This window comes from Thermobia domestica, chromosome 15 (genome assembly GCF_964235325.1).
Source record: "Thermobia domestica chromosome 15, izTheDome1.hap1.1, whole genome shotgun sequence".
NCBI classification, from domain to species: Eukaryota; Metazoa; Arthropoda; class Insecta; order Zygentoma; family Lepismatidae; genus Thermobia; species Thermobia domestica.
In genome coordinates, this window is record NC_137468.1 from 49,441,738 (window position 1) to 49,462,506 (window position 20,769).

General features: G+C 35.9%; 1 protein-coding gene across 1 annotated transcript in view; it reads left to right on the plus strand.

Annotated features, from left to right (window-relative positions):
• The window catches only part of LOC145671021 (uncharacterized), a 436,546-nt gene that overhangs the window by 379,646 nt on the left and 36,131 nt on the right, over positions 1 to 20,769 (plus strand). The window contains exon 5 of the mRNA XM_081739678.1: positions 1,033 to 1,188. Coding sequence (XP_081595804.1) covers positions 1,033 to 1,188 — 156 coding nt within the window. The remainder of the gene's footprint in view (positions 1 to 1,032; positions 1,189 to 20,769) is intronic.

The following is a 20,769-nucleotide window of genomic DNA, read 5'->3' on the forward strand; positions in this document are numbered from 1 at the left end:
TGCACGTGATAATTGCAGATAAAAGTATAATGCTACTGATAATAGTAATAATATATAATAAACTTATTTAGTAATCTTAAGTTGTGAACTCCAAATCGGTGTCACTGCAGGCCCTTATCCAGGCAGGTCCTACATTTTTGCTGACCCCCTAACATTTTCACCGTAGGCTTGCAAATGAACTATATGCTGATGAACTATAATATAATTGGATCGGGCCCCCCTAACTTCAGCCGGGCCTTCCTATATATTTGCCTGCGTCACTGTTCTCACCATTTTTTAAATCCCTATTAACACCATTCTGGACAACAATATTTCTACCTCTTTGTAAACGTTATTGAATTTAAAAAATGGATACAGGGTTGCCATTTGCCAATTCTCAAAATCATTATTGATTTATTTTAGCGGGAATGACATAAAAAATCACCTCTCAGTGTCTGTTTTTTCTTAATAATTATTTAATGCACATCTACAATTTATTTGCACATTCAAAAACTGTAAACAAGTGTGCGTTTTAAAATTATCGTATATTCACGTGTTATCGCAAATGCATTATCATAGGGATGCAAATAACCACTCGCTCGGGGCGACTGGTTCATTGGTGCGGGCGAATCACTATTATTTATTTCAAACTGTAAAGACTGGGATGAGAGCTAGTAGATTTTTCCTTGGGCGAGTAAAATTTTGTTGCTTATTTGCATCCCTGCATTATCCTATAGCATTGACTTAAATTATCGATATTATCGATATTATAAATTATCGTATGGTTGACAAATCTAGAATAACTAAAAGGATAGACGATTGTATTCAGCCAAGGTGCGCTAGGCGACTGAAAACAACTGTATATAAAAGAAATAACTAAATATGAAACTTTGTAAGAATCAAAGAATATGTTTAACTTTTTGACGAGCCGAACACCTATGAACAATATGGCAAAACAATGCAGCATAAACTTTTAATTGTATACTTTTTTTCTGAAATATGTTCTAACCTACTAATTTAATAAATCTTTCTGTTTCATTTTGTACCTTGCAGAGACGGAGTCGTGGCATCTATTGAGCGGCGGTGGCCACGGTGATCAACCTCCAGCTCGCCACAAGCATTCGGCCATTCTTCATGATGGAGCTATGTGGGTTTATGGTGGCATGACTGACCTCAACGAGCGCTCGGATTTTTGGAAATGGGACTCGTGTAAGCATATTATTTATAACGACTCTATAGAAAGCGTCGTAAACCTGGTTCACATATTAAAATATAAGTTACGAAGCGATAATTATTTGTCTTTATGCAAAAATCAACTCAGATATTTAAAGATCATTAGTCTCACCTTTATTACTTGATATGTCTTAAATATTCTTTTCTTCAAACCGTGAAATACATAAATTCACTTGACTAGGTCAACACATAACATGTACATAGCCACAACTATCCCATAATAATCACTTACATATCTTAAAAACATTCTTCTTTTCTGTTAATTTAAAATGAACATTCTACTAAGTATATTGCATATTTATGAGCACTTTTTGCCCTAGGTACAGGTAAATATTATACAAACTAAAGTATTTCGTTATAGAAAATGTCGCCCGACAAAGGGACTGAATATAAAAGTCATGAGTAGGCTTGGCTTTTATATACAAGAACCACTGGTCTGGTTACCTTAATGTTCTTTACATCATCTATGTTCTTTATATTTTGATCACACCTCGTATATATCTTCATTACATTTTGGTTAACCCTCATATATATATAAAATATTAGTTATTATCATTCACATAAATACATTCACAATAAATCTTTAATTTCATTAATATTTATCTTTTATTACATTATTATATTTATTTCATTATTATTAAAAACATCGTTGCTTATGAATATAATTAACGAGGGTGAAACACAAATTATCAAGATTACTAGTTTCGATCATTATTACAAACGGTGACGTTACAAATAATATTTGCTCTTTTTGGGCGCATTGGATAACAAATAAGTTAGATGTTGCAATATTAATGTATACATAGTAGCACTAAGATGTCATAAAATAAAGAAGAATTTCATTCAAGGTGGTCATTGAATAATTGATTTTATAGAATGGATCTTATTCTTAACATAATCTTTGACAATTAAACACAAATCAATCTAATATAAATAATCTTTGCCTTTAATTAATTATAAATTGAATTATGATTCTTCACATTAACAAGAAAGAATAAAAATTAAACATAACCTACGTTTGACTAATCAAATGGAAGTAAATAAATTTATTTTACAGAAACAAAAGACACCCTTTTGTTATTATATAAACACATTTTTCATTATTATTATTATTTTTCATTCTTATTTATTTGAGCATTTCAAATATTTATAACAACCGTTTTCATTATTGATATTAACACATAAACTTTAAAACGAAAATTCACAAGAATCTATAACCAACATGGGTTTAACCTAATTTCGTCGACGGTAATCATGTTACATTCATACTTGCATATGAATCTAATAAAGTGCACTGTACCGCACAATCATGGTTAGGTTCTACATTAGGTTGTACATGTCTTTCATCGCGATTTGAATTTTGATACGAAGTACCATCTCGGGAACAATGATTATGTCTATACATAGGATTTGTAGCATCTCTAGGATTTCGACATGTATTTCTATTATTTTTGTGTCTACTTCGGTTGATTAGGTTAGGCGGATTCCCTACATAGCCTTGTCTATTTGGGTCATTTTGATTGCTAGAGTATACTCGTCTTAGGTTCGGTTCAGTATTATTCACACTTCGGATATTTAAATTCCGAACAGGGACCAAATGATCTGAATTATTCTTATTTTTACCCATTCCTGATTGTGTTAGATTCATAGCATGGTATTGAGTTTCGTAGCATTGTACAAGCATTAATAAATGACTGAAACTCATACACTGCGTGGAAAATAAGATCTGTTGTAATTTAAATGGAAGCAAATTGCGAATCGATGCTATTATTCTTGATTCCGATTGCAAGGGATTAACAACCTTTAATTCGTTATAGACATTTACAACAAACTCTACAATAGATTTGTGCAATCGAGGATTGAAATGTTGATTTCTAAGGGTGGCATCTCTGTTTGCCAGCAAAAAGTCATTTTCGTAATTCGCGATCAATGCCGCTTTAAATTCCTCATATGTACTAATGTGATCACGTATTGCCTTAAACCATAAGGAACAAGGTGGGAGTAATACATGGGGTATTAATTTCATGTATTGTGATCGGTCGATAGACATGATATTGCATTCGTCTTCGAATTTCTCTAAGAAAGAAGTAGCATTTTCATTACACTTACCACTAAATTTGCTCATGGCTTTAATTTCGCTCATCTTGACACTTAACTTTACCTTTCTTTTCTCATTCCTTGTTCTTGTGGTGTGATAATTCCGGTCCGTGGCGTGCTGTGTCATGATACCATCTATATTTCGTTCATCAGTGATCTTCGGACAATTTTCTTCTAATATAATATCCTCCTCTGATTCCGGCGAAGGCGTATTCATCTCCGGTGATTGGGGAAATTCAAAGTGATCACTGCCCAGATTATTACGATAGACGTTGCCTTTAGCCTGTAATGTTTTAATTTCTTCCTGAATAGTGGCCAACAACTGTGTATTTGCACGTATATTATTCGAGTTGTTGCTGACCTGGATCTTTTGCTGTTTAATGGAAGATTCTATTAATGCTAAATCCTTTTTTACAGCACAGATTTCTTGATTTTGGTAATCGTGCTTTTCTTGACACTCATCAGATATCCTTTTTAACTTCTGTTCAAACTGTGAGGATATGTCGTTCATCACTTGGACGATTGTTTGTTTCGTATCGTCTGATTTCTGTTCTATCCGTCTACTTAATTCTTCATATAGCTTGTTAGCTTCGTTAAATTTTAGTTCTATCTTCTTTTCCATGGTCTGGTTAGATTCGTTGAACTTCTGTTCCATGGTTTGTTTTATCTCGGTCGTCATCTGCATAATTTGTCGCTGTACAGCTAACAAGAGTCGATCCTCAGATGACAAACTTGGTGTTGCACTAATTTCACCTTGATTACTGGTATTTTGTTCCTGTTGCACCCTTTCGCTATCCATTTTTCTTATGATGACCTTACCGCTTCGTAATACGGTTAAGTTCGTATTCATAAATGGTAATATCGAAGTGAATTCAGCCCTACTTTCCTTCTTCGGGAACTGAATTTGCAAAAGTCCCGGGTTTGGTAAACCAAAATTTTTATAACGACTCTATAGAAAGCGTCGTAAACCTGGTTCACATATTAAAATATAAGTTACGAAGCGATAATTATTTGTCTTTATGCAAAAATCAACTCAGATATTTAAAGATCATTAGTCTCACCTTTATTACTTGATATGTCTTAAATATTCTTTTCTTCAAACCGTGAAATACATAAATTCACTTGACTAGGTCAACACATAACATGTACATAGCCACAACTATCCCATAATAATCACTTACATATCTTAAAAACATTCTTCTTTTCTGTTAATTTAAAATGAACATTCTACTAAGTATATTGCATATTTATGAGCACTTTTTGCCCTAGGTACAGGTAAATATTATACAAACTAAAGTATTTCGTTATATATTTAATACTACTGTTTCACTCTTGGTTCTGTTCTTTTCTGCACTGTTAAATAAATATGCTGTTGGCAGTGGCGGACGGGGCTGGGAGGGGCTACCCCCTCCCAGTTTTTTGAGTAATTAATATAATTTAAGGGGTCAGACTACTAAATATTTTTCAAAAACTATTAATTTTTCTTTTATCCGCTTTTCGTAAGTGGAAAGGAGTAATAAAATGTAACTTACCACATTAATAGATAATGCTATTCTACACCCGAAAATACGAATCGGAAGAATTTTCAGTGTTGCCGTCCATAGAAAGTACAGTCTGACCAGAATTTGAATTACTCAAAAATCTAGGTTAAGACCGACTAGACAAATGAACTCAACGGTAATTAATGACCTATCATGCTGTCTATGTTCCTTGTTTACTACTTTTTATATAATGTTTCTATTTATTTTGTAGTAACTTATTTATTTTGTAATAATTTATGTAAGTTTTATAAAACAAATAGAAGTAATTATTTAAAACGTAGTAAACAAGGAACATAGACAGCATGATAAGTCATCAATTACCGTTAAGTTCATTTTTCTAGTCGCTGCCTTAACCTAGATTTTTGAGTAATTCAAATTCTGGTCACACTGTAATTTCTATGGATGTCAACACTGAAAATTCTTCCGATTCGTATTTTCGGGTGTAGAATAACATTATTATTGTGGTAAGTTACATTTTATTACCTCTATCCACTTACGGAAAACGGGCAAAAGAAAAATATTAGTTTTTCAAAAAATATTTAGTAGTCTGCCGCCTTAAGGTATTGTATATATTTTTCAAAGTTTATAATAAACTCATGGTACACCTATCTTAGCCTGGGTTCTGGCTTCTCCCCCCCCCCCCCAAGTTTTCACCTTATAAATTCGCTTCTGGCTGTAGGTTTATAATGGAAGTAGGATCATACTATTCATCACAGTGGCGCATCCACGTTGGGATCTACCGGATCACAAAAAGAAACATTATCTCAATATACATTTATGCACATTCTTAATAAAATTGCATTTGTTTAGCAGAAAGATGATTGATATGTTTAAAGGTTTCAACTTACACTTTACTCTTTCTTTTCTTTTAAAAACAATCTAGTTCTATTTTTTTTCTGTGAATGTGGGTGACAGTGTTTCAGACCACTCCCAACTTCAATTTTCCATATCGTCTTTGCGAGTGTATAACAATAATAATAATTATCAAGTATTCTGCTATTGACAATTCTTTTAAGATTTTGGCCTGGGAATATTTCTTTCATATTTTTCGATCTCCAGCTTCCTCTTTTAAGTCCCAATATTTTCTTCTATTTTTCAAATCATCGATCACTTGTGTTCTTCTTCTTCCTATTCTTCGCTTTCCTTCCATCTTTCCTTGTATGGCGGTGTGAAGAAGACAACTTTTTCGAAAGAGAAATCCAATTGGCTTCCTAAGAAGGATGCTGGGTAAAAACACCCTCTTCTTTCCTATCCGTTTTCAAACATCTTCGTTTGTTTCTCTCTCTAACCCATTTTATCTTCTTATCTTCCTCCAACACCACATTTCGAAGCTTTCTAAATATCTCTTTCCTGACTTCCGTATGAACCATAAAACCCAATAATCCATATATACGCCTACCACTTGATCAATTCCGGTTCAATATTACAATACATAGATGTACTGTAAATTAATAGGAAAATAAATCATTCAGTTTAACGTCCTACGATTATGCCCTTTAAGTGAAGAGAAACGATGATCAAAGCAAGTGAATGATTATGGTAGAATCGGTGGAATGAAAAAGTGGGAGGAAAGGAGAGTATCCCGAGAAGACCCACGGACACGATATTGTCCATCACAAATTTGCTTGGGTGGGATTCGAACCAGAGAGACGTAGTGTATTGTAATATTAGACCCTCTCCAGCCTGTAGGCCCCTTCCAACAAAAAATTCTCGGTGCGCGCTTGATTTAGCATAGTGCCTATGGACCACTGAGAAATGTTATGTTAAAACAATCACTTATGACTGACCTGTGAATGACATCAGAAAATGTTCTCTAAAGACAGAGCCACCTAAAGAATTACTAAGTTAACAGTTAATCACTGCTGAGAAAAGTTACAATACATAGGGTTTTTTTTTTTTTACTTTTATCACTACAGGTTAAGAGAGAAAGGCTTATGTAATGCAATAATTCTTATATACATTTTTAACTGTTAGAATGTAGGTTGGCGATGGCTCAGTGTTAACACAGCTCACGTCTGCTGAATCGGGTCCCTGATTCGATCCTTAACTTGTGTTAAGTGAGCTTTGTGGTAGAGAACACTATGTGTGTTTTTCTCGGAGTTCTCATTGAGGGGCCGCCACGGCCCCCCAAGATTGGCTCCCTTTGAGACCAAGTAGAGCTTTTAATTGAATCAAATCGAAGTGGCTTTGAATAGATAAAATTTACGTTTTAAGGAGCTTTTATTTCTTGCTTCCGTCGGTCTGGAAGGCAAAATATATCAAAACCTACTTGATTTATCACAATTAATTTTCACCGGAATGAAGAGGGTTAAAAATTAGGATTCGAGTTAGTTGGTGGAGGAGATCCATCCATCAGAGGTGGTAGAAAGCAACCATTTCCAGCTTTAGCTTTGCTAAATATAGAACCAAAATGGCAATAAATTGCAAAAAGCTGTTTCCTGCAATCGTTTGAGCGTCGAAAAGTTACATTTTATCTCCATCACGAACCCTCTACTAAAATCGGAACTGAAAGAAATATTAATACTTCCGGTTTCCATATTGATCTACATAAAGGAAACGAAAAGAGATAAACAGAAGAGTTTTTTTTTTTTTTTTTTGTAAAATCGACTTGGGGTTCTAAGAATATATACCACTGTCCATAGTGAATATCTATTCATGACAGAAGTGGGAGAAACAAGCCACTTCTGGTTTTGATGTTGATTGCTATAGTGTAAAAATGGTAATAGATGGCGAGAAGCAGTTTTCTGTATCAAGAATATTTTCCATCTCCAGTCCAACCTCTCTACTAAAACTGGAAGGAGTAGAAATGTACTACCTTGTCCAATTCCAATAGAATTTGAGAAAATATCACACCATACAAACCAAACTTCATAACGTAATGTACGCATGATATTACTACCTATTTATCTGACTTCCCTCAAGAGCTGCTACTGATTAATTGTTAACTTAATGATTCTCCAGTTGTCTGCTCTGCAGTGGCGGATCTATCTCGGGGACGGGGTCTCGGGCCCCCAGGTTTTTGGTGACAAAAATAATTTAAGCTATTACTTACACCGTATATTTGTTTGAAAGTTTATAGTAAACTCACGATATACTTGTCATAGTCTGGAGTCTGGCTGGCACCCCAGTTTTTTACCTTATAGATCCGCAACTGCTGTTCTGAAATTTCTGAAGCTGTATGAAGCGGTAAAATGTGCTTTTTGTTTGTTTATTTTACCGTTGTGATTTCCCTCAACTGCCTCCACTGCAGAAAATCGAGAATAACAGTGCTTGAACAGCGATACACAAGCTTCAAAAAGCTCATAGAATTGTCATAAGGATGTCACTTTTGGAAACTGAAAGCAATAAGGGCCACAAGTTAGGAGTATGGACAGACGTATATTATATGTTCTTTAAAATATAATTATTTTAATATCTTTTACGAGTGAGTTTTCTTATTATGGAAAACACTGTTCATCATTCATTTTAGCAAATACTTATAAGTATCTGTTCCATGTACAAAAGTTTATCACAATAATATATAACTTCAAATGTGCTTACCGTCAGATTTGTTTACCTCCATGTCTGTCAATTATTTAGATTTACACATTATTTATATTTTTATTTAAGCTATTTCCTGTAGCGAGAGAAGTAAAGTATATAAATGTCTAACCAAAGTACCTAGGAGTGTATCTTCTCAAACACAGACTAAAATACATACAGACGAGCAACTTCCTATATGCGCTATTGAAATCAGATTGGTTCGTCTACATAGCGAAAGAACCAATCAACGCTCCCGGTGGGCCGGATCAGTGTCGTCTTGTGTGGATATCGCTGCCATAGGTCTTGGAACGTGACGTCATGTGTTCTCATAATAACCGGCAGATTGTTTTCGTCTGCTTCGCATCTCAGTGGTAGATGTAGTGCAGAAAGATCAGATAAGCTAATGTTCATTTTTTCTTGTACTGTCTCTGGACTGGAAGTTCCTTTCCAGCTTTTTTTTATATTGATAGAATTTTCTTCTTTCTAAAAGAGTTCACTTTGAAAGCAGTGTTTACACCATAGAACACCACTCTTAAGTTTACATGCTGAATGGAGGAAATAACCGATTTCATTTTGTATCACGTACGTATATTTAAAGTGACATACAATCGATTATTCCCTCCAGCTACCAGATATAGCAGTGAAATTAAACGCTTTGTCCTTTAAATAATCTAAATATTACAATCCAATATTACGATTGTAATACTACTACCCAATATTACGATTGTATAACAAAATGGGAAAAAAAGAAGAAAAATAATCTACTCTGTGGTTACTTTCTAGATTCCCACGTAGATGACTTCAGATGGACTAGTTAGTTCCGTCGTCGTGTGTTAGAGGCGCTACTGTCGCCAAATTTCCAGTTTTTCGCTGAGTTTGCGGTCTGTATATTCTAGTTTGTGTCCTGAAACTTCTTACTCCTGGGAAAGTAGCGTCCTTTTAGATATTTTCATGCTGGGGGACGAGGCAAGATTATTCACAGGCACGTGAGTTAATCGTTTTTTTTTTTTTTTAAAAAACACATTGTATAAGTTATTGAAAATCATGTAGTTTTCAAATTCAAGGGGACAATTGCTCCCTGCTCTTTTCAAATGACGCCCCTGTCACGGAAAGGGCTAAAACTCTTGCAAGGAAGCTAACCTTAGGCAAACAGTGAAAGACGGTTAACACTCTTTTTTTCTTTATTCTTGTTCTAAGTAGCAATAAGTGAAATTGTAGTAAATTGCAATTAGCAAATCTAAACTTCCAATTTAATATCCAATAACTAGGGGATGAAGTAGTCACACCGGCTTGATGATCCGATGGGAGCTCTAGTGGTAGAGACTCCACGTAAGCAGTAGCCCCAAGTCTCATATAACCTCATTGCTGAAGGGGACACTAAATTTCAAACCATCAAACTAATCAACATCAACCATTTACACAGAAAAATATTTTACGTCGATACTAAGCAAATAACCCTCTACCTATAGACCAAGTTTGATTAAGATCGAATGATTTTGTAGATAACACACGATATAATCCAAACCAAACTTTATTTGTTCTTAACTCGGTAACCATTATAAACGAGTAAGTCATATAACGCTCACAGATATTTATATATAAATTACAAGTACAGTATAGGCAGATTTCTACTACACGTGGCATGAAACTGGGCTTTGGCTTACCCAGTAAGCTAGTGAAACAATGCCCTATGTACGCTTCTGGTTCCCAAATTATGGACCACGAATATTTGATTTGGTCTTACATTATAATATTTTATGTGATCTACGCAACTCATTCGATATTAAGCATACAGAATGTTAGTTGCTTAATGTCCACGGAAGATATTTTTCTGTGTAGATGTTTAAAGTTGTGTATCAAATGAAGGAGAGAAAGCATGTCATTCATTTGATATATAATCAGTTCTACTAGCGTAATTTATTCAACAACTTTATAGAATTGCTCTGGTATAGTGGCAGGGGTTCAGGGTTCGCATCCCAGCTGGAACGTCTTGAAATTCGAACTCAGTACAGTGGTTCGGATTCCTTGTTTAAACTGTAGATTCATGTCTCACATAGTCCCGGTGCTGAAAGGGAAGATAAATTTCAATCCTATCAACTAATCCATGAAATATTAGAAAATGCATATCACTGTCCTCAATGCGCATTTGGGGTGTTTGTATTAGCAGCCAGTGAATGGAAGGGTTGAGAGAGGTTTGTAATAATTAAGCAGTGTTTGCGGTGTACGACTAGTCAAGAATTTAGGAGTAGATTAGTAAAAGACTATTGACTCTGCTTCCGAAGCTCTTCTCTGCTTGCACATCATGCAAGTTTTTTTCTCTCTACTCTGTAAACTCATCGTTGTGTTTGCTTGAAATGGAAGAATCCGACAGTCCAGTAGTAATAAAGAAGAATGTTCCACATTTTGTATCCATTGGGGATGAGAAGGAAGATATGACCAAGTTGATCACTGTTCAACATCAAATTTCTTTCCTGAAAACTAATAGGCTATCTGAAAGATTTTGTCCCACTGAATTCGAAAAGAATAATAATAGTTTTTGCGTATCAGGTCTCAATTTTCGGAAAACCCGGAAAATGTAATTACAAGTTTCTACGTACATTATGGGCTAATTTGGATTTGTTATTAAACATATCCTTTTTATAATAATTATATATATATATATATATATATATATATATATATATATATATATATACTGCTCACAGCATGCGTTATTCATACATTGCAATATATAAAATACAAGCGATCATTAATGAAACTACATTACTTCGAGCCCCATTCGTAGACGAAATTTGAAAATATGTTGCGAGAAAAATTGGAAACTTTACCGTCGGAACTAACTTTTCCCACCTACATCTGGCAACATCAAACGGCGGTGAAACAGCTGAGCATCAATATTGTATGGTTGCTTCCTTGCTTGTTTTTGTGGTGAGCTGCATTTTCTCTTGATGTACTGTGCTAATAGAAGATACACAACATTGAAACGTGTGTTCGTGTGACTAATAACTTGTGGATCTTTTGTTGTGAACTGGGTAACATTTGAAAACGTTGTTGTGTTTTTTTGTTTTATAGTGGTACAATTTTGAAAATGCTAGGAAGTGTAAAAATGATCCTGACAACTTCTGTTATGTGCGTGGATGGATAACTCCAAAACCGAAGCTCACTAAAATAACGCCTGTTGTGAAAAAAGCATATACATTGTATTTTTCATCGAAAGTCGACTTAGACAAACCCTGGGTACTGAAATTCGGTGGTAAACCCTGTGCAGTAAATCTAAGTGGCTGGTTACGTGGTTCTCACAAGTGTATACCATTTGCTACACCAAGGTTATGGTTTGAATCATATGACAATGTACACGACTGTTACTTTTGTCTGTAAAATGTAAAGGGTAAACCTCCAAGGATAAACGATCAGTACATTACCCAGGTCTACAATCAGCTAGAAGACCCATTCCACATGTTGAAGATTTTCCTGTGCCAGTGCCGCTAGACGTATGGACAGTAGACAGCAGTGATGATGAAAGTGAAGATGTTATGGATACTGAGAGTGAAGACCCTAGATACAGTGCTCGTACCAGAAAACCACATTTGATAACGCAAGAGGAACTGAACGACCTTATTAGAGACTTGAACCTACTCAAACAACAAACTGAACTCTTAGCGTCAAGACTTCAAACTTGGAACCTTCTTCAAAAGGAAACGAAAGTGACATTTTACCGTGACAGACAACATGACTTCCTCAAATTTTACAGCAGTAGTAATGATTGTATATATTGTACTGACGTGGAAGGACTGATGATGGAATCACAAATAAAGTATAAAGCCGATCAGTGGTCTGTATTCTTGGACTCGTCAAAAGCAAGTATGAAGTGTGTTCTCCTCCACAACGGTAATAGTACCCTTCAATTACAATTGGATATTCCGTTAACTTGAAGGAGACGTATCAAAATGTGAAACTCCTTTTTTACAAAGTGAGGTATGCTGAGCATTATTGGAACATATGTGGCGACTTAAAGGTGATTGGTTTCGTGTAAGGATTACAGTTGGGTTATACAAAGTATTGTTGTTTTGTGTGTGAGTGGGACAGTAGAGCAAGGGATCTGCACTACACATAAAAAGAATGACCTACTCGTACATCCCTCACTCCCAGAATTAAGAATGTGAAAGAGAAACTTCTTGTTGATCCCAAGAAAATTTTTCTGGCTCTCCTGAACATTAAATTAGGCCTTATGAAGGTGTTCGTCAAAGTGTTGGAGAAGGAAGGACAAGGATTTAAGTATATCCAGGAAAGGTTCCCAAAAGTATCATATGCTAAACTAAAATGTGTATTCATTGGACTCCAGATACGTCAATTGATGAAAGATGATATGTTTGAATCAAAACTGACTAAGATGGAATGAAAAACCTGGAATTCTTTTATGAGTGTCTCAGAAAACTTTCTGGGAAATAACAAAAATGAAAACTATGTGCTACTAGAGGAGGGGTTGCTAAAACACGCTCACTATGGGATGCAACATGTCACTGAAACTGCAGTTTCTACACAGTCACCTGTCTTTCTTTCCTGAAAATCTAGAAGCTGTGTGTGATGAGCACGATGAGAGGTTTCACCATTCTATTCAGACCCTGGAGCAGAAGTACAAAGGAACATCTGCTGTGTCAATGCTCGCAGATTTCTGCTGGAATTTGCCACGTGACACGCTCCCCACATCACACAAGAGGCAAGCTTCATAAGCGTTTCTTTCCGTTTGGGTTTCAATGTATAAATGCAATAATTTTAGCCGCGGTTTCTCCTCACTTATACGTGGAAACTTTGTAGTTTTCATTGTTAGGGGCATAGGAGTTTTTCGCAGTTTGACATACAAAATGTCGCATTTGTTTTTACCTATCTCGCATTTTGGGCTATACAATTGCGCATTTTGTCGCCAAGTATATTCGTTTACAAGATAAAATATGCAATATTATACAAACTCTAATACAGGCTTAATATACGTACTTCGTCAACTTTCGAAACCCCCCTTACCCCTATTCATTGTTTGTCAGTTTAATATGAATGGAAATGCTACGAAATATAAAGATATACATTTTCGTTTATATTTCTGAGATCCAGATGTGCCACGTATATATTTTTTCAACATCTCGTTTTTACACAATATTTATTAAAATTCATACATTAAAAAAATGCCTTTTAATTTTTATTTAAAACTTTATCAACAACCAGAACTGATACAACATATCTGACTTCAGATTCGTAATCAGAAGGGCAAAAACTATAAAGAACACCTACTTTAATTCAGGAAAGAGTAAAAGATTGAAACTTTGTAGGACAGTGTTATGGATTTGCATGACAAGAATTACTTTTAACTTATTGCTTGGCCGAAGTAATCTAATGTTAATAAGACTTTGTATAAGATTATTTCAACGAACTTCCATCAAATAGGAAAGAAGCTTTTTTTTTTTTTTGTTGGAGTAGATTAGTACATATCTAAGATTGTATTGAAAACTCCTGGGGCCTGTCAAATGAGTTCAATGCTATGTCATCTGATTCTGGAGCAGTATTACGACGGGAACGGAGAGCATGAGCGATATCATGAATTATATTTCAATATGTCAGTACTTTAGCTACATTGATTTCGTTAGCTATAACATGGGTGAATACTGACTGTACATAATCAATGTAATGACACGACAAGATGAATAAAAATTGGACACTATCAACAAAAATAGGATAATTTTTAGTTTACATAATTCCTAGTAAGGCGTTTGACCAAGTTTTAGAGATTTGTCAAATTTACGTCTTGACGTAACTAATTGTTAGAAGTTTTCCGGGCGAAGATGTAATTTTTGTTACGTTGAAATTGGCGATAGAGTGATGATCGTGGATATTCGCGTATTCTATCAGATAATAGTGAGAGCGTTGACGAAGAATAAGGATATGAGGAGGGAAATTAGAGGGAAATAATTAAGTATGGAGTAAATCGAGTGGAGTGAAAGTCGTATTTGGGGACAGAAATGGAATGAAATCTTTGAGTTTTACGTTCCACGGTTATGCCGGTTGGGCTAAAGGAGACGGTGATGATGAGTAATGAATGAAATGGTGGAATGAAGAGAGTGGGAGGAAACGGGAGAACCCAGAGGAAACCCACGCACACGGTGTGTGTCCACCACAAAGTCATATTTGGGGACAGTATGTTAATTAGCGTGGATGGTGGTGTTACTTAAAACGTGGATTAAGTGGAGTTAATATTAATTTTGATAGTTGGAAGTTGATCTGTGATGTACGTGAGATATTTGTCTTAGTTTGCTTTAGCATAATTGTAATGTGTGTAAGAAACGTGAGTCCTATTGTAGGAAAATTGTAAGAAATAGGCCTACAGATCTATTTCAACAACAATTTTGGTTAATTGAGTTTGTACCTTTGGCAGCGTTTTAGATAGTTGTACTCTCAAAACGAATGTGATGTGAGTATTTACGAAGAAAAAATAGTGTCACATTTATTTCCTCATTAAACAGCGTTTGTTTTCTATCTAAAATCTCATTAAAAATTTCTTATATTACTGGGGTCTGTAAAGGTCGAGGGAGTCTCAACGTAGGAGCCGATCCTGGAAACCCGTCTTTCCTTCAAAGTTTGCTTCGGCCCTCCAGAATCTGGATATATATTTTTTCTATCTTTGTTTGAATATATGACAAACTTGTCCTTGAGCGCACTGCTCCATTCCCAGCCCCAGACGTATATCGGTAATTGTAATAATCTGCTTCAATAGAGTGGAAAGCATTGAATTATGATTGACGCAATTTAATATGAGCTTGCCCATATGATAGTGAGGCAACTGGGTTATCACATGGCATGACATACAACATTTCTTCGTAATTCTGTGTAGAGGGAATTCGGCGATTATACTCGTAATGCAACAAGTGTCTGGAAGGTTTCTGGTAACTTCTTCTAAGAAACAGATGCCATTCAAACAGTCCTCATACATACCTGTATCTCCTGTACGAAGTTCGTGTAAGTACGTTTATGTTACAAATAAAAACATCGAACGAGATTAATTTGAATGATCTTAGCATATTGTGTTGAGTGGCAAAGGGATGAAGGAGGATTCAGATGAAGGTTTGTTAGGAAAATGAACAAGGCATGAAGAAATTGTGGAATTGTATCGAGTTGATCAGATAAAGTTAAGGCTTAGTTTTACATTTGACTACCAAGTATTAGTATGGTAGGTGTTATTGGCCAAATGGATGGTTTAGTAAAGCGCAGATTTGAACATGTGAAAAGAAATTGCAATAAGGGCAGATTGATCTGAAAATGCGTTTGTTTATTGAATGATAAATGTAAAATAAACAATTTCTACGTCATAATGAGAGAGGCGATGGGGTGCAAGAATTTTTAGTTCTATGATGACACTAATAGATTGGAACTACACTTTATTATACGTCATTGATGTTATGTTTATCGACTTGAAGTAATCGTGTCCTGTTGCCTTTTAGAGCTCCAAATACTCCAATAAAACTCCAACTGACCAAAGCATTATATATATTTTATAAGAAAATATATCTGTATTACAGTTTCGGCTATTTAACACACATATAAACTCTTAAAATATATATATTGCTTTGGTCAGATAGAGTTTTGTTAGCAATCTTCAATTTTTCAATGGTACAATGACTAATTTACGAATAGGATGTATGAACATGTAGTCAGTCTCAAGTTCGTCCTCATGTTTCTGTTTTGTAATCGTACAACCGATCTAATAATTGCCGCTGAAAATGCTAGTGTTAACTTGGAAGAATTTGGATATCTTTGGACGGGTCATTTAGCAAGTGTAATTTTGCACTAGTTCCAAATATGGCTGAATTGTCTTTCAGGTATGCTGCTGGTTAAGATTATTGTTTTCTGAATGACACTCTTTTGGGTACTAACTAATTGATATAAGTCTCGTTCGATCGAACATTGTACTAAGTGAACTGCAAAATACTCACATAAATCAGGTGAAAGACATGTGAAGATACTAGATATTATTCGTAGTCGCAAACCGTTTCATGGTTGCCCAGACACGTACGCAAGTATTTATTTCTGTAAGGGGGTTCAAATTCAGTATGACGATTAATTATACTAATACATGTAAAAATCACTCTAAACTAAATTTACAGAGAAGTCGGGATTTTGGGATTGGTCCGACTCTTTGATTTGAACCTACCCAAACAAAAAGGGCGCCGATTCCAAGGGACCGGGGGCCCCGGGCCACCCCAAAACTCATGTGGGCTCCCACATTGTATTTATAAATATACAATATTTGACAAAATTTGAATGCATAATTTGTCTTAAAATCCTCATATATGTCTTCTGTATCTAGATGCCCCCTCCCATATTTACAGAGAAATCGGCGCTCTTGCAGAACCCATCCCCTGCTTACGTCTCTGATGATTGTTGACTTACATTTGTCGAGTATCTAGGGTAAATGTAGTAATGTAATAATGTTGCCACTTGGTTTGGTTTATTTCGTTGAAATTTGATTCGAGTAATGTGATCAAAAGATCTTGAGTGATTTCTGTCTTCAGAAGTTGATGTGAAGAAGGTTGTGATAAATCGGAAATTGTATGTTGTCGGCTAGAACTTATGTCCCTGTGTATTTGATGTCAAAATTAAAAAAAAAAAAAAAATCAAAACTGGAGGCAAGTAACTTATTAATAGGTGTTCACCACAATATTCGTTATCGAATAGTACAAGTATTAATAAAAAGTCACTGAATTAAAATAAAAATCCGAGAAAAAATTAAAAAGAGAACAATAAACCCAAGTAATTTTATCTATAGGATGTTCGACACTGACTAAATCTTTGTCTCGTATTTATAGAAGATACTTTACAAACTAATCCTTGTGTTTGATGCAAAGTAGCTACGATATTGAGAGTAAACTGTTTGTACTTTGTCCTTTTACTTTAAATGTGTATTATACAAAATTGCCGTTATCACATTTATTAAGCATCACTAACGAGGAATCATTCTATAAGATATATACAGTATTACTTTCAACTGTTTCACTTCTGCCATCTGTTGCGTTAACTCTGAATGTTCGTAACAACTTTACCTTAGCGTGACATGAATGTCAAATACAAATAACAATCATCATTATCATCATATAAATTTGTCCTTTCAAACATAGGGAAAAGGGCATCTCGCTTCCGCTATTTTGACCATTGAAGTAGCTCAAAGACACATACATATAAAGTAGGTCTTTAAACGTACAATATTCTCTGCAGTATGCGGTTTGTAAGACAGATCAAGAAAGAAGACCCGGAAGCAGCGCCGTATCTTAGATTTTTTTTTTGGGGGGGAAGCATTAATACGCATATTTGGGCTCCATAGGAAAAGTTGTTATTCTAATTCTTGGGCCCCCTCTTTCCATCTTTCTCTTCCTCTTTATGGGTCCCCCGAAGCCTGTGGGACCCCACGCACGGCTAGGTCTGTGGGGCCGTTAGTTACGCCCCTGGACCCGTTCCATACATGACAAATTAATTAAGGGGACAATATTGACAAATCTCAAAGACATACGAATAAATATTATTTCTAGGGCCCCTAATAGTAGACATTTTTTAATGAAATGGGCTCGCGAGTCATTTTTGTTTTATTTACCTTTTTGTGCTGTTTTGTTTACGTAATACGAGTAAACAAAACAGTATAGTAAACCTCTTTGATGCTTCATTTATAATTTCAAGTTCTTATCGTATATAGAGTAAGAAAAATTGTGTCTTAAAAAGGGACTCCTCGAATGGTGGGAAGTTTACTTGTGGGCAGTTGTCCCCTACTCCCCCCAAGTTACGGCCCTGGTAGTTGCCAATTTTATCAGCCAAGAAGTCGAGCCGGGTCAATTATTGAAATTTACAATGTGAAGTAGTGTATGTCCTTATCGTGTTGTTTCGAAAATTACCATGAGAACGGAGGTTAATGCTATTGTAATGAGTGAATTATAAATTCTGTCTTTTTGAATCTACAGCGTTGGTAAGTGAAAAATTATTAAATTCTTTGTACCTAGATGTTTCTTTTAAATCACGATGTGGCTGCTGTTGAATCCAGCTCCACAGTTGTCATTGTATATTCATATACTGCAATTGCTATTACAGTAAGAACTGGATACACACTTAAATTTGGAATAAAAGTATGTAAATTGAAGTGAAGCAATATTAAGGTTTACTATTCATAATATCTTTCCTGATTTTTTATCATGTTGCAACCATAGTAGATAATTAGATCACCCTGTATGTCTAGCACACAATTTGCACAAATAAACCCAATCTGGGTTCTTAACATAGTTCGTGGGCCACAAGTGCTAAGTGATATTCAAATCCTTACAAGATGATTTTGTCGTTCTTAATCCGAAGAGTATAGATGAAAGGGGGGCAAGAGTATGCAAATTTCAATTAAACGTATATATTTTGGTAAAAAATAGTTACAACAGAAAATTTTTACATGGAACACAAAACTTGAACTCCGCTTTACGAAATTTGAACGCAACTTTTATATACCTCTGTCCTTGGAGGAACTATAATTCATAAAATGAAAACATTCAAATTCGTACTCTTGCCCCTATATGTGGGGCAAGAGTACGAAATCAAAGGAGCAAAAGTACGCACTCAAACGAGCATTAACAATTATTACAGATGAAGTGCCTAATCCTTCATATGATGTGCATTGTTCATGCCACAATTCATTGCATCTTGCGCACTTGATCCAGTCTTCTATTAGGGGATCACTGTAGATGATATTGCATAATGGACACTCGTACACTACTTTCTCACTGACCTGAGGAGTTGCCTTTGGTTGAAGCTTTCTTGGTGCAACTTGATGTTTGCCTTTGCTCTTTGGAGGACGCCGTTTCAGAAGTAAGTTCTGCTTGAAAGGGGAGGACGTTAGAATCTTTTATTAACCTCGAGAAGATCAAGATTTACTGGTTGAGGGCTTGGTGGCAGTCGGAGGAGGACTGACAACCACCAAAGGAGTGCGTGATGTGGACGGTTGGCATGGGCTCCTGCTTACCTCCAGTGAAGATCCAGCTTACTGGTTGAATGTTTGGTAACCGATGAGCGAACAACCGTCAGAGAAGTGTTTGATGTTGACAATCCGCATGAGTTCCTGCTTGCTTGTAGTGAGAATCCAGTGTTTCTAGTTGAAGGTTTGGTAATATCTGAATGAGAACGAGCAACCGGCAGAAGTGGACAGTTCGCGTGAGCTCTTGCTTGCTTCTAGTGTGGATCTAGCATTACTGGTTGAAGATTTGGTAATAGATGAATGAGAACGAGCAACCGGCAGATGAGTGTTTGAAGTTGACAGTTCGCATGAGCTCTTGCTTGCTTCTAGTGAGGATCTAGCATTACTGGTTGAAGGTTTAGTAATAGATGAATGAGAATGAGCAACCGGCAGATGAGTTTTTGAAGTGGACAGTTCACATGAGCTCTTGCTTGCTTCTAGTGAGGATCTAGCATTACTGGTTGAAGGTTTGGTAATAGATGAATGAGAACGAGCAACCGGCAGATGAGTGTTTGAAGTTGACAGTTCGCATGAGCTCTTGCTTGCTTCTAGTGAGGATCTAGCATTACTGGTTGAAGGTTTAGTAATAGATGAATGAGAATGAGCAACCGGCAGATGAGTTTTTGAAGTGGACAGTTCACATGAGCTCTTGCTTGCTTCTAGTGAGGATCTAGCATTACTGGTTGAAGGTTTGGTAAAAGATGAATGAGAACGAGCAACCGGCAGATGAATGTTTGAAGTTGACAATTCACATGAGCACTTGCTTGCTTCTAGTTAGGATCTAGTTACTGGTTGAAGGTTTGGTAATAGATGAATGAGAACGAGGAACCGGCAGATGAGTGTTTGAAGTTGACAGTTCGCATGAGCTCTTGCTTGCTTCTAGTGAGGATCTAGCATTACAGGTTGAAGGTCTGGTAATAGATGAATGAGAACGAGCAACCGGCAGATGAGTGTTTGAAGTGGACAGTTCACATGAGCTCTTGCTTGCTTCTAGTGAGGATCTAGCATTACTGGTTGAAGGTTTGGTAATGGATGAATGAGAACGAGCAACCGGCAGATGAGTGTTTGAAGTTGACAGTTCGCATGAGCTCTTGCTTGCTTCTAGTGAGGATCTAGCATTACTGGTTGAAGGTTTAGTAATAGATGAATGAGAACGAGCAACCGGCAGATGAGTTTTTGAAGTGGACAGTTCACATGAGCTCTTGCTTGCTTCTAGTGAGGATCTAGCATTACTGGTTGAAGGTTTGGTAAAAGATGAATGAGAACGAGCAACCGGCAGATGAATGTTTGAAGTTGACAATTATTCCTCGTACATAAGAAAATATCAGGATTTTTCAGAATTCTTAACGTTAGAGGCTACATATGGGAACCAGTATT